The sequence below is a fragment of the Hirundo rustica genome, chromosome 14 (assembly GCF_015227805.2).
Source record: "Hirundo rustica isolate bHirRus1 chromosome 14, bHirRus1.pri.v3, whole genome shotgun sequence".
NCBI classification, from domain to species: Eukaryota; Metazoa; Chordata; class Aves; order Passeriformes; family Hirundinidae; genus Hirundo; species Hirundo rustica.
In genome coordinates, this window is record NC_053463.1 from 10,288,917 (window position 1) to 10,313,443 (window position 24,527).

Below are 24,527 nucleotides of genomic sequence, written 5' to 3' on the forward strand. Positions count from 1 at the left end.
AATCCAAAATGTAATATTTTTGTCGAATTCTGTAAATCTCATTGATTTCTGTACAAGACTTCTTTTGAAGCCAGTTATCAGTCAAAATTCTTGATTTTGTAGATGTCTGAAAAATGTGATTAAGTTATTTATTTTACTTGGTTTTACATCACTGACTGGCAAAATAGGTTTCATTCAGCATGAAATTATCTTCCACCTCAAAGACAAATACTCTCCTAGCTACTCTTCCCACATCTCCCATAGGAGTGCAGCAGTATTATCTTGACCACACTGACCCCAAAACAGAATTGCTGCAGGAGGTGATCAGTTGTCCCGGTAGAAAAGCTCCCAGAGGCCTGATCTTTCCTAGTTCTGCCCTCATAATTGCCTGGGTTTATGGTGAAACTAAAAGTCGAGGTGCAAATGGGATTTTTGCTGCTTTTCTGGCTGCTAATATAGAGCAAGAATTGAAAACAAGGTTACCCATAAATACAGGCTTTCAAGGCGAATCTTTGGAAAATATATTCTATTCCTCATTAACTAGATTTATGTACTCTTGTTAATATTGGTCGTTTTCCCTTGAATACTTGAGCAAGGGAAATTGCAGTATGTTGAGAAATAATTGGATCTAACTGGAATAGAAATTCAAATGCTTCCCTTTTGAAGCTTATGTGAATCCTGAAAGAATGCAGTTGCCTGAAGTTCCCAGAAACAACGCAGCCGAGGGTGTAGTTGCTGTAGCTGCCAGTCTCAGGCTTCTCCTGAAAGATGCTGGTGGACCTGGCAGTGCTGGGTTAATGGTTGGACTCGATGATTGTAGAGGTTTTTTCCAACCTTAATGATTCTATAATTCCATGTTGTGTTTCCTTATTCAACTTGCACAGAAAATCACAGGTTGTACCATACCTCCAGCTGCATTTGAAGGTAACATCTTCTCTTTAGTAGGTCATTGATCTTTGCACAGCTGCCTTCATTTCAGGAAGGATTTTTCCCGTGTCAAAGTCTCTGAGTTGTCTCTAGAAGGAGCAAATGTGTTTAGAACTCTGTCTTTCCTGGTATTTTATTTGAATGAATATTACAAAATTTTCACCAATTAAACAGTTCATGTAAACATGATTACTTATTCAGTTACTTGCTACGATGAAAGTTTTGACATTGTTTTGTTGTTTTTTTTTTCTTTTCCTGATTATTTTCTGGCTTTCCCAATATTCTGATGCTGCAGTTGCAAACATACTGTGGCGAGAGGAAGGTACTGCAGTAAAGTTCTTTTGTCGTAGTGATAATGTGCTTGTCTGCTTTAATAATTCCATGATGGGCCATTCTCCACTGACTTGCCACTAACCCTATCAACTTTCGCAGTCACCAGATTAAGTACAGACCAGACTTTTAAAATCTAAATTATTCAAATAAGCAATGTCACTCTTGTACCCATAACTTCTTGCATTTTCCAATTATGAAATCATAGATGATCATAAAATGTATATAAATACAAATTTTATGTATACTGCCAGAAATGTGAGTAGCCTGAGATTCTCAAGCTGCATTAGCAATCACACAAGTGTCAGAAATGCTCCCAAATTACCATAATTGAATAAGTAAGGCATAAATTCAATATACTGCATTTTTAAGCAAGCAATTTAAGCTCTTCCTTTTTGGTAGCATGTGTTGCTGTTTTCTAGGTGAGCAGCAAAAATTGTGTTCTTGATTGTTAGGCAAAACAAAAATCCAAACCTCAACAGGTTTTCTTCCCTCTGTCTTTTGAATCAATTCAGGGTAAAAGTTGCCCCATTTCTCCTTGTTTTAATTGGCAATTAAGAACTCTAGTCTGATCAAACTTACAGTGTGTCCTTCACAAGGTCAACAACTGTGTATCTTGGAAGCCAAAGTAGAAAAAAAACCGTCCTGAGCAGCTAATTGACTCAAAGATATTGTGGAGGCTCTTAAGACCACCTCATTTTGTACATGCTTGTGCTGTCACAATTCCCAAAACACCCAGTGAGAAGTGTCATGCAGCGCCCAAGGGGCTCTCGAGCAGGTTGTCCATCTGACTCTGTAGGTGTGGAGCCCAGGTGTGTGGAGGGGACCCTGTGAGCTTGGTCTCCTGGAGGGCTGTGAGCAGGACATCCACTCACTGGAGGAAGGTTCTGAGGTTGAAGCGCAGATGTAAACCAGTTCTTACATCTGCCAACTGCTTATGAGGCAGCTGAGACCTCGGTGTCCTTCAAGCTGTGTGGGAGGGGTTGCTATGCAGTGACAAACTGCTCTCCACCATGTCCTCCTGCCCCCTGCAAACACCCAAAATCCCTCATGCTGCTCCTCTAAGAGGGGCTTCAGGCTCACTCTGCTTTTGGAGGGTGCAAAAGCCCATTTGTAAGTAGTGCCTCCAGGTACCCAAAACAGTTGCTGGGCTTCCAGCCCTCAGCATGAAGCTTTCTGGGGAGTTTGGGCTTGGCACAAAGGATTTCAGGGGCAGAGGGAAGGTGCCAGGGCATGGTGACCAGAGCAGCCTGGGCCAGGTGTGCAAACACCTGGTGCACACTGTCAGTGCCACTGGTGGCCACAGACACATACAGCAAAGACATTACTTCTAAAGTTCCTTCCAGCCTAAGCCAAATGCAGCTCACTGGGGGTCAGAGAGGTGGCACAGTCACCTAGGAGAGCTCCCCAGCACTCCTCCCTAAATACCCCGCCTGCAGGTTCCTGGTGCAGGGCTGTGAGGAATCTTCACTGCTGACGTTCCTGTGAATGTCGTTATGGGCACTAAGAATTGCTATTTCCCTTCTGCTTGGAAATGAAATCTCCAATGCATCTCATCAGTCCAGCATCACCTGCATGATGCTCCATGGCTGTTAATTATATACAGTATCCCTCATGCTCCTTTTTAAAGAAAGCAATTGGATGATCTTACCAGATGTAGAAGTAGAATAATAATTAAAGAACAGCTGAGAAGTTGGTTGCAGAAAGTCTTACTATAATTTTGCTAAATTAATGGACTTACTGCTTATCCACCTTGCACATTTTAAATAAAAGTATGAGCAATGTTGAGGCAAAACATGACCAGTAAAGCAGATTTGCTACTGATGTTCCTAAACAATTCAGTATCTGTAAAGCAGATGTGTTACCCTGCTTGTGTTGTCCTGTAGTATTTGATGGGCACATTCATTCTAGAATATACTTCAGCATGTGAAATCTTGGCACAGAGAAAGCTGGAAGACAGGAGTGGTATTTTTGGTTTTACATTTTAATATATTCTTTCAATTCCTTACTATGTGCAAGTAGCAGTATTAATAAATGCATTTGTAGATTTGAGCTCCTTTAAAATTATCACAACCTCATCCCCACAAGGTCTAGAGTAACTAAAACCTTGGGAAAATGCCTAAACAAGATATGGTGTAGAACAAACTTTTGCTGCAAGTCAAACTTTTAACAGAAGTATTTGGTCATTTTAAAAGTCAGTCTGTCAGTTTATTCTCAAAACTTTTCAGGCCATGCACAGGCAGTGCCTCAATATATGAGTGCACATAGGGCAACCAGCCAGTTAAATTTGGAGCTGGAAGCACGTGCAGTATTTTCTCAATGTACGAATAGTTTTTAATTTTGTCCAGAGAAAACCATGAGTAGCCCAAATATAAAGCAGAGATTTGTTTTCATGACAGTGTTCATTTCTGTAGTGAGCACTGCTTACTTAATATGTGGAGAAAAGGAGCATTTTGTGCCAGCAGGCAATCAGCAGTTATGTGAATGTATTCACTTAAAAAGCTGAAGGCCTTTTCATTACCAAATTTAAATTCTAAAATATTTCCAAGTATTTAGGTTAAGTAGAGGAAAATTATTTAAGTATCAGATCATAGTATTCCACATCAGAGAAGAGATCCCTTTGATCTCAAAGGAGGGATGTATAAATGTACACTGATGTACACTGTATTTCCCCCATAAGCTCTTGTTGATATCAGGTGTCCTCCTGAAGTTTTTTTGTTAGAGTCAGCTTCATCTGGAGTGGATCAAATAAGAACTGTTATGTTTAGAAAACCCTCCCCTTTCTTAATGGTTTGGGTTTTTTTTTTTATATTAGGGGTTTTTTTGCTATACAGGTGAGGCATGTTGCCTTTCATAATGCCTTTAGGTTATGAACTAGTTGTGTCATCTAACCTGAAATGTCCTCAATTCTAAAGGGAAAAAAAAAAAAAAAACCAACACAAAACCACACACGTCCTCATCCTCCTCATCAGTTCCCAATTTAGTACCAGCCTCACTACTACAAAAAAACCCACAAAATACCTCATTGGCCACCTCTGTACTGAAATAATTCCCAATTCCCTGCACCGAGGAATCGCATCAGTATAATCAAAAATTGAGTCTGTTCTACTGACGTCCATGAGATTGTTTAGGATGTACCCCAACCAAGATTTGGCAAATGTTTCATAAGTTACAATAAAACACCTAGTTTGTCTAGTAAAATCCTGTTTGGTCTAAATGTCAGTGTGAAGATTAATCTCTGGGGGGAAAAAAGTGGTTTAATTTAAACTGACAAACTTTTTTAAAAAAAAGGAGAAACTGAATGCTCTCAGGAATTTGTAGTATATTTTAATCAGTCTGCAGTAAAACTTCGACTCATTTTACTGTAAAATAAGTAGTAGAACTTGCCCAGTCTCTGACTCTAAACCTGTTGGGGTAAAATTTTTAATCAAAGTATTTTTGTGGGTAATTAAGTTCTTACATCTTAAATACACCCTCATTGTAATAGGATCATCCAACAAAATCATGCTACTCTTGTGCATGAAAATAATAATAAGCATCTTCACAGTAGTCATACTTGATTTCCTGCCTGTTTTCACTTTTAGGATTAAAATCCTTTAACCATGAAATATCGGCACTCATTCCAGGCCAGGGTCAAATTCTGCCCTCTGATGTGTTCATCAAATCCCACTAAAGCAGGTGGGAGTTGTGTGGATGCTGGGAGTGCAGGTTTTGGTCCAAAGTGCCTGAATGAAATGTTTTACCAATATACTTGGGAAAAAAATAACCCTTAGTCCATGAAATAACTCTCGATGGAGCTTTGTTAGCTTTTTTCCTACATGCATGATCCTGCTCTGTGGAATTCCATTTGGGGATCACAGCTCTTGAACCCACCTGATGCCCTAACTGGGGGATTTCTGTGCTGTGGTTCAGAGACTCAACTTGAACGCTGTCAGTACAGGAAACACCACATGCTGACACGTACTCTGAAGCTATTTATTGGCATCAAAAGAAGAGGGCTTAGCAACAAAAAAACCCCCTTCTAGCCTTACTAAATACAGTGTGTTTTACAAAAATTTCCAAAAATACATTTGTCCAAATTATCCACATTTTTACTGTCAAATTTCCTGTGATGATTTAGATCTCAATCCTGCAAACAGTTAAGAAAAGTGAGAAACTCTATCTCTGTGAGCAGTATTTAGAGCTGCCACCACAGGACCAGTGAAGGGAATTTTTAACGCTGAACACAGTTCAGAGCCATAGAATGGGGACTTTATTTCTCCAAGGGGAAAATGGAATTAATTAGAAGATACAAATTATAGCATTACCGTATTGTTGACTGATGAAGTACACTATCAACACTGCTAGGGGAAACAGTGGTCATTGCAAACACGTATTGGTGGTGGTGTGAAAAATTGAATGATTGGATCTTTGAAACTAGGGTGTCTGAAAGGATCCTGAACATTTCTTAAAGATCTTGTCACTACAATTCCATGTAGCATGACAGAAGTGATAAAACACAATCTCTTAATGGCAAAGCAATGACAATCAGGCAATTTTCCAAATCTCCTGGAATGCCCTGGTTGGATAAATGAGTGCTAATGCAATGCTGAACTACTCCACATTTGTGAATTACAGTTTGCAAGATTTCAAAAATGTATTTATTTTGGTGGCTGTAGTTAGTTCTTTCAGATAGTTTAAGAAAATGGAGAAATCTATATATTTTCATTTGTGGTGCAGATGCTAAACACTTCCATTTACCATCACAGTTACCAGTGGTCAAGTTGCCTGTAACAGGATGACCTTCACTTTAATTTTAACTAAAGCTTTTCTTTCATTTCTCAAATTATTATCAAGCTGTTTTTAATGAAATCATAGGAAAAAAAACCAAGTTCATAATCTGAGGGGGGTAGCAGTGCAACAGAGAGGCTTCTTGGGATCCAATCCTGCTTTGGTACCTATTACAAGACCCAGCCATAATTATTTGTGTACAACCACCGCCACCAAGGCAATGCATTTTTGAATGTGTTTGTACCTCTTCACTCCTTGAAGCCCTTGTGACATGATATTTGATTTTGTGAATGCTCCAACTGCATCCAAATGACCAACTTTATGTAAGGCAGATTTTATTTGTTCAGAGAGGAGGAGGACGAGTTCTTTAATAAAGTCCTAACAGCTATGGATACATATAAAAAAAAAGATCCAACTCCTTCTTCTTTATCCCCCTTTAAGGCCTGAGTGTTGGGAATATGTTCTATGTCTTTTCTGATGATGGGATCACAGTCCTTCAGCCAAATGAATGTGAAATCCGGAGACATATCAGGCCCGAAGAGAGGATTTTCACGAGTTATGTAAGTCCTAAACCCAGCAGCTACAGCTGACAGCTGGGAAACTTTCTCTTAATCTCTTCAAAGGTTGTTACTGCTAAAGGACCTGTTTGCCACAGGGATGTTGGAGCTTGGTGGGCTTCATGCAGCCTCCCTGAGGTATAGCATCTTCTCTTGAAAGTCGGGGGATCCACATAAGTGCTAAGGCTGACATGGAGGATTTACTGACACGCTGCAGAGAATTTGGCTAGTTATCACATAAGCGAAGATTTTCACTTGTCCTTTTGATCTGTTTACTTATCTATGCCCCAAATTTGTAACTGGGATTTAAGTAAGGTACAAAAGTCAGTAGCAGAAAGATGCACGCATCATTCACTGGTGCTCCTTTTGCTGATGCCTCCATAGGCAAAGAAGTGAGGTACTTTGGGCTACTTTCTGCTATTTGGAAGTGTTTTGCTATGTTAAACTACAGCAGGGAGGCAAATAAGAATGCCCAGAAAATGGTTGTGCCTTGGAGGTCCTCTGCAACTTCTGCCACTGAAAGAGCACTTTTCTGTCAGCACTGAATTTACCTAACCCTTGCTTTAGGAAGTGACAAGGAAAATGTTTCTAGGTGTGAGGAATGTCAAGCACTGGCTTGTAAGCAATGGAGCTCAACGTGGCCAGTGGGATAACACAGGAGGATCTGTGACATCAGTGTTCTCAGTGACCTGTGTTGTGTACTCCTGCACAGGAACATACATCAGACATATCCTCATGAAACTGACAGTTGTAAAAAAACCACAGGCGCTGAAACACATCCAGAAATGCTTTTTGAGTCACTTCTTTACTTACTTTCTAATTTTTAAAAGGGGAAGTTGAAAATGTGGCTTAAGAATGTGGTTCTTCTGAAAACAAAGGTTCAGCCTTGATTTCAATTTTGGGAGGAGTCAAAGGGGAGAATCACTGTCATGAGTGCTGCAGGCTGGGTCAAGCTCTGCTGCTATGGGTCAAGATCATCTTATGAGTCTGTAATAAGTATTTTCTAAATCTCAATAAATTTGTAGTTGATGCTGATTTTTTTTTTTTTCCCCACTAGATTTTAATATACCTTAGAAGAAGTCCAGATTGATGCTCACCCCAAGGCTAACCCTTACCATGGACTTAATGCTATTAAACCACACCTAAGCTTTACAAAGCTAGAAATCCTGTGTTTCTTTTCTGAAGAACTGTAAATACTGAAGAGGTAGTCCTAGAGAAACAGATGGAAAATAACAAAACAGAGAGGGCACTTAAGGAAATAATGTCAGTGCATTGGTGTGCATAAGAGGGATTTTTAGCATCACTTGGCTGCTCTTCAGAGGCGCCTGTGAGGGATTCCTTCATATCTCAAAGACCTTCCCTTGGTCTATGGAGGATTCACATTTTTTTACTCCCTTCTACTATCCTGTTTGCTACATAGACAGTGACACCAGCCCAACTTTAGGAGTGGATCTACAAAAAATGTTGCTTCATTTGCTATTAGAGGGGCACAAAAGCAGGTGGAGCAGCTGAGCCTGTAGCAGAAAGACTGGTGACCTTTTGCTCCTCCTGTTGGCTTGGGTGGATGCTTGTCTGTGCAGATGAAGTCTAGCTGTATCTGTTATAGGCGCTGTGTTGTGAGAGTGGAGGATGAGGAGGGCAGTGTGGAGGCTGGCAGGTGCTTGACTGCATGAAGGGCTGCTGGAAGCCCAAGTCTGAGCTTTTGTATCATCTTGGAGCTTGTAGCATGGATTCCCAGCCTGGCTGGAGGAACAGAAAGGAAAATGCAGCCAAGTTACTGAGTCTTGTATCTTCAACCCTTAGTGATGATCTCCACCGAGACTCTCAGCCAGCAGAGCTGTGTTGCTTAGAGGTGACAGCTTTCCATCCATAATTGTTGCACATGGTGTAGGTTCCTTCCAACTCAGGATATTCTATTCTATTCTATTCTATTCTATTCTATTCTATTCTATTCTATTCTATTCTATTCTATTCTATTCTATTCCTCCAATACAGACACAGTGTCGACATTGTTTTTTGTTGTAACTCCTCTTTCACTGAACAAGCTCTGATGCAGCTCCAGTCACATTTCCCTTAGGTAGGTTGGGCCATTATTTAATATTACCCAGCATGAGGTCTAGAATCAACAGTTATGCTCACTGAAATTTATATGTGTTCATTCTCATTTTATCCCATTTCCTCCTCACCGCCTGGTCCCACACAAATGTTCTTTCAAATAAGGCCTCTTGACAGAAGGAAGAGCAATGAGGAATAGCAAACATGCAGAGAGTTGTTGCTGAGACCAAAAGTGACTCTTCAAACTCAGGGTAGCTGTACCACTTCTGCATGGGGCTCAGTGAGTGGAGGATCACTGACAAAATACAGCATCACGCAGCTGTGAACAGAATTTGGCCCAAAGCAGCAGAATATGGTTCCTTTCAAACAGGGGAAGTTTCTGTAGCTGTAGGATCCTGCTTGCTTTGCTTCTGTTTCTTTGAGCACAGGTGTTTTAGAGCATGCTTTCCTGTGCAGAAAATGAAGAGTTTATGAAAAATATAAAGCAGTGACTCAATTAATGCAAATCACTGTTTTTTCAAAGCACAGAGTGATATTTCTGTTGCTAATAAATGCTGACAGCACTGCAAGTTTTGATGAACCACAGCATGCTTCAAAAGATCAATCTATAGACTCTGTAGTTATTTAAATTCAGTATAAGTTTGCAGGAGGTCCAGCTGTTTAATGTCATTGCATAGAGCCAGGCTGAAGTGTGGTACCTCATAAATTAATTATTTCATGTTTTCCAGGAAAGAAAGGGGAGAAATCTCATCCTAATGGAATCCCCAGGGATTTTTTCCTGCTGTTTTCAAGGCTAAGCTTCTTGCTGCTCAAGGCCCTGAACTTCTAAAAATTAAACCTCTTCTTTTTTAACCCCTCAGGAAGAGATCTGTCCTAGAGTGGAAGGTGAAGACACTCAGTCCTGCCTCTGGGCTTCAGCAGTCAATGTCAGAGACAAGTACATTTATGTGACACAGCCAAAGCAGAACAGAGTAATGATAATTGATATCCAGACTCAAAAAGCCATACAGGTACTTACAAGTGAACACATTATTCACTGATGGCAAAAGACTTGATATAGGACAAAGAAATCAGATCTTTGCCCAGTGGATCTGCTGGGCAAAGCTCTGCTGATCACTAAAGAGCTGGGCCTATGTTGGTTTCACCAGCGGGTTCACATGGGGTTCAGTGTTCTGTAGCCTCACTGGCAGGAGTAAACTCCTCTGTGGGTTGGAGATCAGAGTCTCAGGGCTGCATCTGCAGCCAAGCTCACAGTGAGTCTGGTAAAATAACACTGGGATGAATTCCTGGCTTATCTGCCTGACCTGGGTTATGAGCAGCTTGGAAAGAATGAGCTGGTGTGGGTACAATTCAGACAGAATTGGCCCTCGAACTACTCTCTATAAGTAACAGCATAAGATGGAGTGATGTCTACCCAGAAAATGGCACCAAACAGCCAAATTTTTCAACTGCTGCTGATCCTCCACTTGATTTGAAGGCAAAGCTGCACAGGGCGCGTAACAGTGGTGCATGAGAATGCGTGCAGTGGACTGATTAATATTTGTCATGTGCATTTGGGTCACTGTGTAAATAACTCTCTCTGGATTTTTTTAAGTCCTTGGATGTGGACCCATTACCAACCAAATTACATTATGACAAGTCCCATGACCAAGTGTGGGTGCTCAGCTGGGGGAACATGAAGCGGTCATCAACCACACTGCAGGTAAGTCCTTACACTTCGGAGCCTTTGCTCTTTCTGGGCTCAGCATCACTGGTAACACACTGGTGGCTTGCAGGTAATTAACTGCATTTAATGGTCTGGATATAAAGCTGCTGTTTCATTTGCATATCCAGTGTGTTTTATTCATCCCTCCTCTGTCCATCCTCATATTTTTCCTGCCATTTAATTTGGTTTTGAGCAATGACTGTGCCACAGGCTGACAGCAGGGCTGCTTTGTGCCAAGGTCTGTTTTGTTTTAAGACGTGACAGAGCCATAAAGTTACACAACAAGGGCTTGCAGCTGGCTGTGAGCAGGACAAAATTGCCGTGCTCTGCAGCACTGGTGACACACTGGAATCCTGGGTTCAGTTTTGGGCTCGCACTACAAGACAGACATTGAGGTGCTGGGATGTGTCCAGAGAGGGGCAGCAGAGCTGGGGGAGGGTCTGGAGCACAAGTCTGACAAGGAGCAGCCGAGGGAGTTCAGGGGGGACCTTATCAGTCTCTACAATTCCCTGAAGGGAGGTTGGAGCCAGATAGAAGTCAATCTCTTCTCCCATGTAGCAAGTGATATGACAAGAGAAAAAGGCTTAAAGTTATGCCTGGGGAGGTTTAGGTTGGTATTAGGAAAAATTTCTTCCCTGATAACTTTCTCAAGGCCTAGAACAGGATGCCAAGGGCAGTGGTGGAGTCACTATCCCTGGAGGGATTGAAAAGACCTGTAGATGTGGCACTTGGGGACATAGTTCAGTGGTGGGCTTGACAGTGCTGGGGAAATAGTTGGACTCAATGATCTTAGAAGGCTTTTCTGTCCTTAACAATTGTGTGACTGTGATTCTCTCACAGGAAAATGGGAAAAGGGGCTTTCTAGGGCATGGGGGGGAAAAAAAAAAACACAAAAAAACCCCAAAACAAACAAACAAAAAAAAAACCCACACAAAACAGGAGAAATAAAACCTTGGGAGCAAATTGTGTTACTGGGTGTTAGTGATTCCTCTGCAGGGGTGCCAGTAATATCCATGGAACTCCTCCATGATCAGCACCACCAGACCCACAGTGACATTGGAGCACAGGACACTAACTAAATTAGCTTCCATTTCTGAATCACCTTGGCAATTTTACTCTTCTCTCTTCTGTTTGACAGTACAGAGAACGTGGAGAATGGTCATCTAGTAGGGCATTTTTCTGCTGCTGTATGTTTTATGACAGAGTTGATACCAGTTGATGGATCTGATGTGATCCATCCAGACATCTCATTCTCTGGTAGTTGTTTTCTGGCACTTGCTGCCCAACCTTTCTGGTAACAGGTGTCATGTGAATTCTCCTCCTGCCAGAAGTGTTTGCTGCTGAGTCTACATTAAAGCATTCTGCAGCAGGCAGAGAAGAAGGGGGGCTGTGCTTTCTGACCTAAAAACCAACAAACTGGGAGTCTGCATTACCTGTGGGGCTACCAAAGGCCTCAGCTGGAGATACTGCCCCATGAAGATGGGATGAGCCATCCCCACCACCCACATGCTCCATCCAGTGCTGACTGTCAATAATAAAGACTGGATGATCTACTCATCCTGGGTAATTTCAGGAAAAGATGCCAAAACTAGAATGGAGGCATATAAATGAAGGTTTCCAGGGCAGTGGCACCAGGTTGTCTCCCCTAGGGATGTGAGTTTCCTGTACAGAGTATAAGGAGAGAAAATGGGCTCTTTTTACCCTTTTTGACTTAATGTCTTCCATCCAGCTCTGAGAAGTTTCTGTAATTAAAGGAGAGATGGCACATGCATGTCATTATTAAGAAGAACACACCATCTGCACAGTTGGAAACCTGTTAGAAGGCTCCAAACCTCAGATAGTCCTTTCTGTTATCTTTATGATGTGCAGTTACACACATAGAGATGAGATTTGCATCAGCATCAGCAGATCCTTTCTTTTTTCTGACCTTGTTTCCCAAAAGGTGGGCAATGACTAGTTGGGCAAGTTCCTTCTTAAAACCTGCAGTGTTTGGTTGCAGACATGCAATAAAATACCTTTTTTAATGAAGATGCTGCTGCAGAGGTTGATCTAAATTTCCACTTGTTCTCTGGAAGTCAGGGATTTATCAAACTGCCTGTGCAACCAACTAACGGGATGCTGTTGTTTGGCCATTACTGGCTTGTTGGAAGCAAATGCCTGGCCTCTTGAAATCACTGTGCTAGTGTGGGTATCTTTCTTGAGCAATCTAATTGGAAGAAATCTAAGTGGCATGACCAGAACAGCTGTCTGAAATAAACCTTTTAGGGATTTAGCATGTCTTTAATGAATTATGTAGCTATAAATTCAAAGCAACGACTGCTGCAGATTAGAGCAGCAGAAGGTCCTAATGAATGGACTAAAGTCATCTTAAACCCAGCAAACAATTTGAGTGTTTAACATTTTAATTTTTGAAAACTTTTCCTTTCTGGAGTGGTGGAGGAGCTGAGTTCCCTTGTCCATGGAGATCTGTGCTGTGCTGGAGGACAGGACCAGGGGACAGCCAAGGGGCACTTCTCCACTCCTCCCTGGGCTTTATATCGATGAATGAACAGTATTTCTCCTTCAAAGTGATAATTAACTCCTGTGACTTAGTGTTTGATCCTTCAGGGTGGTAAACTATCACTGTGCATTTAAGTGAGATTAATAAATATGACCATGAAGTAAATGTTTACTTTAGATAGTGAGGGATAAATTATTATGGTCCTAGTGTTGTCATACTGCTTCAGTTCCTGCTTGACTGCTCTTTCTCGAGATGTAAACAACTTATGAAAGTCAAGTTGAGTACTTACCTTACAAATGTCAAGCCTCAAATACTATTTGCTAGCACACCTTTTCAAGACAACTACACCAAACAGTGTTTTGAAGTCATTAATCAACTGAGTCTACTGCAGCCTGGAAAGAGCCACTCAGTACCGTGCATGTCTCTAATCTGTATTTACCTTTCTGCCTTACTCAGTGCTTATCCTGCACTCAACCTTGTGTGTATTTATTGTAGGTAATTCCAGAGGCGAGCGCCGGGGAGGATCCGCGTGTTATCCGTGCACCCTTTGAAGGAGTGGATGATTTTTTTATACCACCCACAAATCTTATTATTAATCATGTTAGGTGAGAAATTATTTTAATGAATGATAATGGTGACCATGCTGCTCCTTTCTCATAACCTTAAAGCACTTTACAGATATGAGTGAAGGAATGAATGAGTGAGTGAATGAATGAATGAATGAATGAATGAATGAATGAATGAATGAATGAATGAATGAATATGTGATTAATCTTTACATTTATCCCATTTTCACACATGAAATGGAGAAATGGTTGAGGAAATTGCCGGTAGTTATTCAGCTAGTCAGTAAAACAGCAAGAAACAATCCTGGACTTGCCTTAGACCGTGCAAAGGATTCAAACCTCACCTTAGTCATCCATCCCTCCTTCCAGCTTATGGCACACTGCCCTGGCTTACTTGTGCCAGGAATTTGATGGCCCAAAAATCACCTTCCTTGCCACAAAACTGTTATGGATCTGGGCAGAAACCTGTGTGAAGGATATATTGCTTGAAATGGTGGAAGTGTACTCTGCCTGAAGCATGAGATGTGGTTCTTTCACATGTTTCCAACTTTTCAAGTATTGGATCTCTGCGTGGGGTTTATGGCTGGAGCAGAAAAATTGTATACACTGCACATAAAAAAAAAAAAAAGAAAAATCCCTCCATGAACCGTCAGTTTTGAATGTTAATGGGATGTAGTGGTTAATGAGGTTGTGTAACTAACATACTAATAACCTGGAGTAATACTGGCTGCTTCCCAGCAGGCATGGGAAGCCTCCCATTAACATTATCAAAATTGATGATAACTGCACAGCAATTTATATAACTGCACAGCTTTCCATGTTATAACAACTGTTTAACCATCTTCTGTCCTCTATATAGTTTAACTAAGTAAAACACTCAAAACACATACTGTAACTCCTTACAGTCACCTTAGGTTTCCTGCAGAAAACACCGAGAGAGAAAGGGTTACACTTAAATGATTATATTTTGAATCTGTTCCAAAATAAATAATTTTGCCTTCTGAAACACAAAATAATGATGCATGCCTCATGGCTGTCATTTGTAATTTCTCTCTGCTTCATATTTCCAGTTTTCTTTCACAATTTCATTATGACTAATAGTAGTGCCAGGAGGTAGATGACTCTGCTGAATGTTAAAGCCTGAGCTGAGAAGGTGAGAATTGAATTCAAAGACAGGAAGGTGGAACAGTTACAAATTTTTGTTTATTTAATTGTCCTTTTGCTTCAGTGTGATTAGTTGGCTGAAATAATAAATATAGATTATTGTCTATAGTTTTCTGCATGCAAAGCTGCAAATGCTGTCCCTGATTTCCTGTTGCATTTGTTCAGAGCCAGATCTTTGTCCGTTCTCTCTCACCCTCAACACAAAAAAATCATTGCTTGCAGGCTAATGAGACTCATTGAGATTATGTTCTAAGTTCTCTACTCAGAAACAATAAATGGCAGTACCAGCATTTCCCAGGAAGGTGAACATTTAAGCAATTTCTTTCACAAGCCAAATAATATTTGTATGCAAATACTCCTGCATATGTGTTTCAGCTGCCTCCTGTTTTAGATGAATATCTAGAAATGTGTCAATTTTTATTTGTTCCAAGGGTACACTGTTGTCGATTGAAAACTCTCTAAGAGCAAGGTTTGCTTTGAGATTTCAGATCACAGATTTCATACAAGGGCTGAGCCTCTTCTGCAACTGTGGGCACATAAAATATATCCTGACCCACTTCTTTAAGTGGAAGTTTATGATAAAAAAACATTACTTAACTTCTTCAGGCATTTGGCCAAGTATTAAGGAGGTCTTGGGGAAAAAAAAAAAAGCTGTAAGGGAAAGCACTTTTTAAAGTGTACTTAAAATGCATTCATCCAGGAGAAATACAAGTGTCATATCCAATTTCCACACACACAGTGGGCTACGACTCTCCACTGGAGATACTTTGTGAAGTCTCTAATGGATGTGAGTATAATGAGGAAATGAAAGGCTTGGCCCAGTGATTTTCATGGGGTCATAGACTACATTGGCTCATTCTTTAGAAGTGAAATCATTGCTGAGTGTCTCATTGACAGATGGATTAAGAATAGAGAAATAAACCCAGTGTTTCAAGCAAAATATGTATTATGTGCACAGAAGCACATTGTCCTCCATATTTCACCAAGCAATTTTACATCTTTTGAGGAAGAAATACGACACTAAGCACTCACTTCATTTCCCTCTGTCTGCACTGAATAGATGAAAAGATTCAATGTAAAATTAGTTTTTGTAGGTCAGTGTCAGTGAATCCAGGGGAACACAAATAGGCTGTTTCTAAGGAATCCCTCTCTAATTAAGCAGAAACCTTTCTTGGCTATTCTTGACCTTTTCTTGTCTTCAGCAAAGGTCAGATGTGCTGCAGCATATATCTTTTACAGAACATTTATCCTCTGCTCACTGCTTTTTGCTCAGTCTTGAGACACAAAATAAAGACCCCTTATCTTCAGGGCACCCTGGTTATGTTCCTCAAGAAATGTTTTACATCTTCCCTGGGCTGGCAGGATGGTTTGTAAGAGTCTGCTCTGCGCCACAGCCTTGCCATCTCCTGCAGTGGTTCCTAGGCACCATGGTGTCCAGGTTTAGGGAAATCTGGGAGGAGACTTTCTAAGGGGTTCCTCTAGAAAGCAGATTCAAGAAGCCCCTCCCCCCTACTGGTTTGGGAAAAGATGTCCTTGGAGAAAAGTGGGAAAAAAACCCTGTTTGTTCATTTTACAAAGTATTCACAAGTGTAAAAAATGAGTGATAATAAAACCTCTCTCTGTTGTGAAGAGATGGCAAATTCAGACAGTCCATGTCGTGGGGTGCAGCTCTGCTCGCTCGGTCTCTTTTCAGTCCCTCCTGTGCTGGAATGCAGCGTCCCGGCCCCGGTGGGCCACAGGGGTGAGCTCTGGTGTTCTTCTGGGTTTTCAGTCCAGAGCAGGCTGGTCAGTTCCCAGAAAAAGAAAAGCCAGTCCAGGGAACTTCTCTGCCTCAGCTAGCTACAGACTAACTAGAAGCAAAGGAGAACTCCCTCCTGCTGTCCTTGCTGCAGACAATGCAGTCCATGACTGAGAAAGGTGAAGCTTTTATCTCTGTTTTTGAATACAGCCACCTCAGACATTCACCACTTCTCCTTCTCCCCCCCTTCACTCTCAGATCAAGTTTTAAAGGTGCAAAATTTATTTCTGGGCTAAACAGATGAATGGGGATGCAATTCAGCATCATAAAGTCACCCTAGGACACACAGGTACCAAACTCACACCACAGCTTCCCTCTGTTGCTGTCAGTTAAGAGATGAGATTAGATTTGGTCGTCATTCAGTGGTCATACATTATATTGTACACAGCTATATTTATTTATATAGTTACTCTCTGGCCCCAACCTGGCAGCAATATACTTTATTTTGAATACTTTTCTATGTTGAGATTGAAGGGTTGGGTATATATTGAATTTCATGACTCGTCTCAGACAGATTAAATACAAACCTGATCAGTGTTAGCCTACTGAACACCCAAGCCTTTATATCATTTCTATAGAAATTGGTCTTCCCAATAAAAGATTTCAGCTCTTGAAGATTCAAACAGCTAAGCACATATTCAGATTTCCAGGATCAGGTTGCTAATTAAAACTGAAATATATCCCTCCTTCTCGGATGTTTTAGAAGCACTAAAACAAGACATTTCTTACAAAAAGAGACAGCATTATTGCACACGCTTCCAAAACCAACAGACCAAAAGCTTCCCATTTCTGCTGACTTTTCTCTTTGCTCAAGCATGTCACCACGTCTCCAGGGGTGACTTCACTGTCTTGTTTTCTGTTTCAGGTTTGGCTTCATTTTTAACAAGTCAAAACACGCGGTTCACAAGATTGACCTGGAAACTGTGACCCACATCAAGACCATCAACCTCAAGGCCTACGGCTGTGTGCCCCAGGCCATGGCGTACACGCACCTGGGTGGTTACTACTTCGTGCAGTGCAGGAGGAGCCGCTCGGCACCGCCACAGCTCGTCATCGACAGCGTCACCGACGCCGTCATCGGCCCCAACGGCGACGCGTCGGGCACGCCACGCGTGTCACCGGACGGGAGGTACCTGGTCAGTGCAGACCAGAGCAGCGGCAGGATCAGAGTCCAGGCCATGACTGTTCGAGGGGAAATCAAGTTGATTTATGACTTAAAGACAAATATACACGTATCTGATCTCACGTTTCAACCCTCTTTCACTGAAGGCAATCAGTACTATATATATGCCACTTCACATTTGCAAACAGATGTGCTTTTTGTAGAGCTGTCAACGGGGAGAATGAATGTACTGAAGAATTTAAAGGACCCTATCACATCCAAAGACTGGCCCTGGAGCAGCTACAACAGAATTATGAAAGACAGTGGATTATTTGGACAGTATCTCATTACACCAGCTAAAGATTCCTTGTTTGTTATAAATGGGAGGCAAAATACATTACGCTGTGAGGTTTCAGGTATAAGGAGGGGTAACACAGTGGTCTGGGTTGGGGAGGTATGAAAGGGCAGTAGCAGTGGAGCCTTCAGCAGGCAAGGACCAGTTGGACCTTTACACTGCAGGAGATGAGCAGCAGCATTGTATATTTTTACACTGGGAAAACAAAAAGACAAAAAACCCTGTATAGGCTTCATGGTACAACACTGGTCTACTTGCAAGTTTTATAATATAAGGTATGCTCTGCTAATAGGAAGTGGTTTTGAAGGGATATTTTTTTATTTGTGGGTATGATTTGTGGTTATGAGAAAAATGCTGGGAAGTGAATAATATCTCCACTGAGAGATCATACAAGCCACGAAACCTAGTATTTCTGTAGAACAAAACGGATTTTGACTTTCCGTACTGGGGAGCTTTTATGTTATGTCCAAGCATCAGTTTTCTTCCCTGTATCTCTTGCCCTTGTTGGCTGCCCTGACTACCCCAGCCCAGGGAGACGGCAGCAGCAAGAACTATTCACCGTTGAATATTCACCTTTGGATGATGAGGGAAGGTAAACATCAGAACAGTTTTCAACCCAGAGAAACCTAGGAAAGCGATTTAATGAAAACTGATCAGTTTTCTCTGCAGGATGGCTTTGAGAGGAATTGCAGATGTGATTTCAGAAGAAGGCATCACAGAAATAGTAACTGTCAGCTGGCTTGCTTCTGCACTTCATTTTGCTCTTGGTCCTACTGAAGGCAATGGGATGAGTCCCCCCTCTTCCAGTGCATATTTGTCTGATTGTATTTGAGAAATTTGCCATGAAATATCCAGGCCATTACCCATCTGGGCCTGGGTAAAAGCTGGAAAATACTGACGGTGGGTCAGAGTTTATGTAAACAATTTTGTTGAGAAGGTGGCATTAGTGTTTCAACAGCTCGTGAGTGTGGTCAGTTCAGGAACAATATGCAAAACCTATTCTTTGGGGACAGAGAATTAGTTATAGTTATTCCCATTGGAGACAGCAACACTTCTAGAAATCACTGGTTTCTCACGTTAAATATTTAGGAGCACTGAAATCACTTGGTTCTTCATAAAATAACAGTTAAAATAACAGAGGCTATTTTTAAGAGAAAACTCACTCATTTTCTAGTCATAGCCTTAATTTGCCTGTTTCTTTTCAGAACAACCAGGAAACAATTTTTCTTTGTGGGTTTTCTTGTTTTGGTTTTGTTTTTTTTTCCCATTCTGTTTATAGTACACTTGTTTATAGTCAATTATCTTTTAGTTATGAGCAAAGACATTCATCTAAAAGCATCTGAATTATCCAAGAGTGCAACAGCTGGCATTGAGAAATTTCAGTCGAGTTCCCATAAAAACATGCAGCCATTTATTTGCACACTTGGAAGATATAAAAAACTTTTCGATTTGCATTTTTCTAACTTTCTATATCCATCACAATGAAGTAATGAGGCCAGAAGCAGCTGTGGCAGCAGAGCCAGGCAAGAGGTGGTGCCATCCAAACAGTTGTGACCATCACTTGGAAAATGAGGTCTTCAGGAGGGTGAAACCTCTCTTTAGGTAAATATCAGTAGCATTGGAGCCACCCACTGGAAAGACCCAGCTTGGTTTGCCAAGGACCTTGTTGCCCAGAGTCTGTAGAAAGCTGCCCTTGAGCACGTGCAGTGATAGGTAGTGGTGTCGTAATTATTTCCCTCCACAGATGCTTTAAGTCGCCCATTCCACAACACACACAGAGGGATTTTAAGCAAGAAGGATACAGAATGACAGTGGCAATCTTTGCTTTAAATGTTTAGCTTTATCAGAAAAGCAGCATTTTAGCATGGCTGTAGACCTGAGGTATTTGACACCATTTCAGTTCTGTAGAGAATATAAAAATCTGTTCTGACAGACGAAGAAGGGGAGCTGAATCCTATGAATTCATTAAACATGGAGTCCTTGAAATTGTCCTTGAAATTGTCCTTCAACACCCATATGCTGAATCCTACACTTCTTTCACTTATGAGCCATAGGGGTTAGAAGAGACTTGTATCATTGCAACACAGACATGTGAAACAGATGGGCATAGCCTTCTTTTAGTAATGCATGGTGTCCATGATTTTGTACTCATCCCATTAGGAAACATATCCCATGTCAAAGAAAGGAGAAGACCAGCTTTGTAAGTACCTTTAAATATGCACAGCTCCTTTCTTGAACAAAGCTGTATCCATACATTGCAGCCATCCTAAATGTGTTTTACCGAGGCCAAACACTGCTCTCGTGTTACCTTTTATGACTTCTTGAGTATTTTATTATGCCTATGGTAAGTTTTCCCTGTAGAGATGTTCATTGTGTTATAGATCAAGCAAATATTACTTTTTTAAGAATATTAAAAAAAAAAAAACAAACCTGTATATATATGTTCAGGTAAATATTCTTGAGGCTGGTTTATATATAGGCTGTGAAAGATGTGTAACAGACCTCACTTTTTCCTGTTTGTTGCAAAGTATTGGAATAGCATTCACTTGAAAAAAATCCCACTTGGACCTTCCAAAGATGTTCCCTTTGTTCCCTCTCCAGCCCAAGTTCTGGTGATGTGTTTTTCTAAAGTATCCTAATGGTTATATATCATACTTAGAAAATGAAGTATAATTTAGATTGTCCACACTACTTGTGAACAGTTCCAATAACAGTCAAATCTGACATTAAAGTGCTGCACATTTGTTACTCTGATTTTTTTTTTAATGACACAGAAATTTCATATATACTCAAAATAATATTTCAACTCATATTTGCCTTTCAACTCTGTCAAAGAGAGGGAACATTTCCTTGTGTGCGATATCTTTCCCTGTCCTTTCAGTTCTCTATCAATTCACACTTAATTCCTAGTTACTAAATCATTAATTAATCATGGTGATTAATTGAAATTTATCTAAATTGAATTAATGACCTTTTCATTATCCTATACACTTGCATATCAGTCGGATGTTCTGACACTAGAACCATGGGAAAAATAATCCTTCGTTGCCATTAAGACTCCAATGCCAAGATCAGATGCATTTGCAATTCATCACTGAGGTTAAACAGCAATATGATAGAAATGCTCTTTTGTCTTAGTATTTCCCTCAATATTTTCACTTTCTGAATGGAAGTGCCTGTTCAGAAACCATCCACTTTTAAACTAGAAGCAAAACTTACAAGTCCCTTATTTGGAATCTGTGATGGCTAACATATTCTTATCATGAAACACTTTCATTTTTTTATACCACTAAAAAAAAATCAACAAAACTACCAAAATATTTTGGTGGGCCTGTCTGCAGAATGGGTGGGAGATGGGAACTGGCAGACAGGGTTGGTCCGCCCTGCAAAAGAGACTTCATGAGAGAAGTCTCCTTTGAAATATTGAAAAACACTCTGCATTGAAGGCCTTGGGCCATTTTGCTGCATTGACCTCCATGAACAGAGCTTTGCCCAAGAGGAACTCCAGTCCTGATGACCTGTTGACAGGTACTTACTTACTTGATTTATACCACGATTAGCTCTTAATTGCCGGGGTGCCTGGTAGTGTGCTGGGTGCTGTGTAAAATGGATAATACAGGTCGAGATCTCAATTCTGTAAGGAGATATTGGCTAATTCCCTGTGTGACCCTACAACAGGTCAACAAAATGAACAGGAACACAGAAACAGAGGCTGGGGAGACATGTGTGCAATAACCCGGTTATTCATAAGAGATGTGGGCATGCAGTAATGCCTTTGTATTTTTTTCCCTAAGACCACCTTTGTCCCTCCCTGTACAAAGCTTTGTGACTGTCTCTCAAGGTTACAGGTGTAGCTGTCGCCCTTCACTGACCCCTCAGGAACCAGGGATCTCCCTATCTGCCACACACCCTTATGACTCACTGCCTCACTCTCCAGTAATTGCTTTCTTAGAAAACCTGGGGGTAAATCCTGCTTTTCTTAATGAAGTGCATTATGCAAGGCAAGCAGCAGCGCTGGCTTTCTGTGTTGGATTGCAATTCCCACTCTGCTTCCCATCGGAAGCCGGAGCCGCTCACCTGACTGACTGCTTTGCACATTTTCTTGTGGGCCTGAAGCCCCTGTAGTGTGGTTAAGGTACGGGTAACAGAGATCAGTTTTACACACCTGGCTCTTCCAGTGCTGCTGTTGTCTCAGCAGAGCACATTTTCCCCAACTTGGCAAGCTCCCCTTCAACCTACAGAAGTGCATCCTCTCTGCCGGTCATAGGATTCCACAACAAGTACCAGGAGCAGCTGTTTCTACAGTTAATCATCAGAAAATGGTTTGGGTTGGAGACTTTAAGTTCATCTAGTTCCCAGCTCTGCCGTGGGCAGGGACACCTTCCGCTAGACCAGGTTGCCCCAAGCCCCATCCACCCTGGCCTTGGACACTGCCAGGGATGGAGCATCCACAATCCACATTTCCCACATCCTTTTCCCGTTGTGCACCTGTAGCACAAGGCACTTCAGACACGATGTGGGCACAGCTCCTGCCCGTCACTGTGGTGTCCCACTCACTTGGCTGCTGCCAACTTCCCCCAACCTCTTGTGCAGAAAGGGATTTTTATTTATATTCTTTCCCTTGTTAACTTTTTGAAGTAGGCTGAAATAAAACACAGGGATATCTCTCCATCTCTCCGTCTGGAGACCAGGAAGACTCACATGTTTCTTTTATACACAAGATGGTGTGGGGTGTTGAAGACCAAATTCCCAGCCAGGCACTGCAAGCCCAGGAATGCACTGCTGTTCTCTGTTAGTGGAGGAAATACACACCTGAAATATCACTCTGTTTTAATGTGCCTCCAACAAGAGCGTTGGAGGGTTGGTAGGTTGGTTTGGTAACATGTTTCTAAAAGAATAAAATAGCAAGGCTATAAAGATTTTTTTTTTTTTTTTTAAATAAGCCTGAAAACAGAACAATGACAGGCAGGCAGGAATCTTATGTCTGCCCATGTCTGCTAGAAATCAGGATGGCCCAAAAATGCAAAGGTGCTGACCTCGGGGTCATGCATGAGTAATGGGGGCTGAGCTGAGCCTGGGATGGGGCCATCTGATGAAGGGGCTGCAAATACAGACCTGACATTATTAATTTATCTCTTTTTTTTAATCCCATGCAATGTGAACTGGATGTGCAGCCCATCTTAATGCATTGGCCAAAATACCCTCAATTCTGGCTGCACAGTGCGGTGAGATTTACAGCCTGTACAAGCAGAGCAGGATGATTTGGGTGGGACCAGTGCAACTTGTCAAGTTCTTGGCCCAATCTACTCTGCACCAGCTGAATTAATGCCCTTTACTCAGTTCTGTGGCAGCAAAAGGTCATCACCATGCAGTCCAGAGGGAAGATGTAGCGATGCCTTCACACTGCTGTTAATGACCCTCAGCACCTTGGCACAGGATGCTCAGGTGACTTACAGTCCTCACAGACGTGACTGGCTACTAAAGAAGCTCTCTACCTTTGGGCATTTTTCCCTTGTGATTTTATTTGTCCCTTATTCCAGAAAATCATGAAATAAAGGTCATGAAAACTCATCCTAGTGGCGCAAAAGGCTCTTACATGTCTTGTCTTGAGTTTAGGAAAAAATGGGATTGTGGGTCATATTTTCCAAATGCTTGTAGCTGAAAACAAAATGCATAAAAAAGAAAAAAAGTCATTTTTTTCAAGTTCACAATACTAACTTTAGAAGAAAACAAGAATAAAGAAAAATAAAGAGTCCTGGTGTGGTGCTCCTATTAAACAATTTACCACATCCCAGGGGCTTGTTTAATTGAGCACTTCAGCACTAACCCTTGGCAGTCTGGTGTCTTTGACACTTGTCCAAAGCCATCAGGTGAAGGCAGTGAGCACAGTGAGAGCAGAGAGACAGCTGTGCCTCGTAAACAAGACAAGTACTAAATCAAACGAGCAGCATTCCAGTTTCCAAAGGTCAGACCACTGGCATTTCCACAAGCATAGCTCCAATCCCCAGGTTAGCACAGGTTTCTCCCTCTGTTGCACACAGATAACACCAGGCATGGCCTGATGGCCACATCACTCCTTTGCCATCAGATACTCAGCCTGGGAACTGTGTGCTCTTCAGCTACTCTTCAGTTAAAAGAGAGTGTAAAAACAGCTGGCATTGCAACCGCCTGGAGTCACAGCAGAGCCAGGTGTGGAGCTACCTGGAGAGGAGTTTACTGCAAGGGGTATTGCAGAGGGAAAGTTTTTAATGTTTTATTTAAGGCTACAGTAGACTCAATGTTAATGGGCTTTCAGAAACTGGAGTTTCTGTAGAGAGAAGTTCATCGTTTCTTCAGGTGATTTGCTTTGAGGATTGGCAAAGCCTGAGCTGCACTGGGTCAGGCAGGAGAACAAAGCTAGCATCTTCCTTTTCTTTTTCTTTAAATAGGGCATTGACTAGGAATTTTGGGTGGTAGAGGTTGTTGAGCAACTACTTTTAATCTTCATCCTATTTGGCACAGCTGCTCCTGCAGGCCAGTATCTCCTGTACCTGTCAGAGCTGTTCTGAGCATTAACCATGAATTTTCCTCAGCTGGACGTCTGTGTTGCAGACAGTTCCATATGAGTTGCTGTATTATATTCCTCTGTATTTGAGGTGTTGCATTGGGTTTTACTCATAGTTTCACATTGAATCCAATATAATTACTTTAAAATACGGTGTCAAAAATGTTGACATCTC

The 24,527-nt window shown here is 41.5% G+C and overlaps 1 protein-coding gene across 2 annotated transcripts in view; it reads left to right on the forward strand.

Moving 5' to 3' along the window:
* The window catches only part of FSTL4 (follistatin like 4), a 212,874-nt gene extending 192,235 nt beyond the window's left edge, over positions 1–20,639 (forward strand). Inside the window, exons 11-16 of one of the 2 annotated variants that reach the window (XM_040078524.1) lie at positions 1,202–1,228; positions 6,448–6,566; positions 9,479–9,628; positions 10,213–10,320; positions 13,319–13,428; positions 17,217–20,639. In XM_040078524.1, the coding sequence (XP_039934458.1) occupies positions 1,202–1,228; positions 6,448–6,566; positions 9,479–9,628; positions 10,213–10,320; positions 13,319–13,428; positions 17,217–17,913 (1,211 nt within the window). In that variant the 3' untranslated portion in view covers positions 17,914–20,639. The remainder of the gene's footprint in view (positions 1–1,201; positions 1,229–6,447; positions 6,567–9,478; positions 9,629–10,212; positions 10,321–13,318; positions 13,429–17,216) is intronic. The other variant, XM_040078525.1, reaches the window with a different exon arrangement.
* Positions 20,640–24,527: the final 3,888 nt, after the last annotated feature.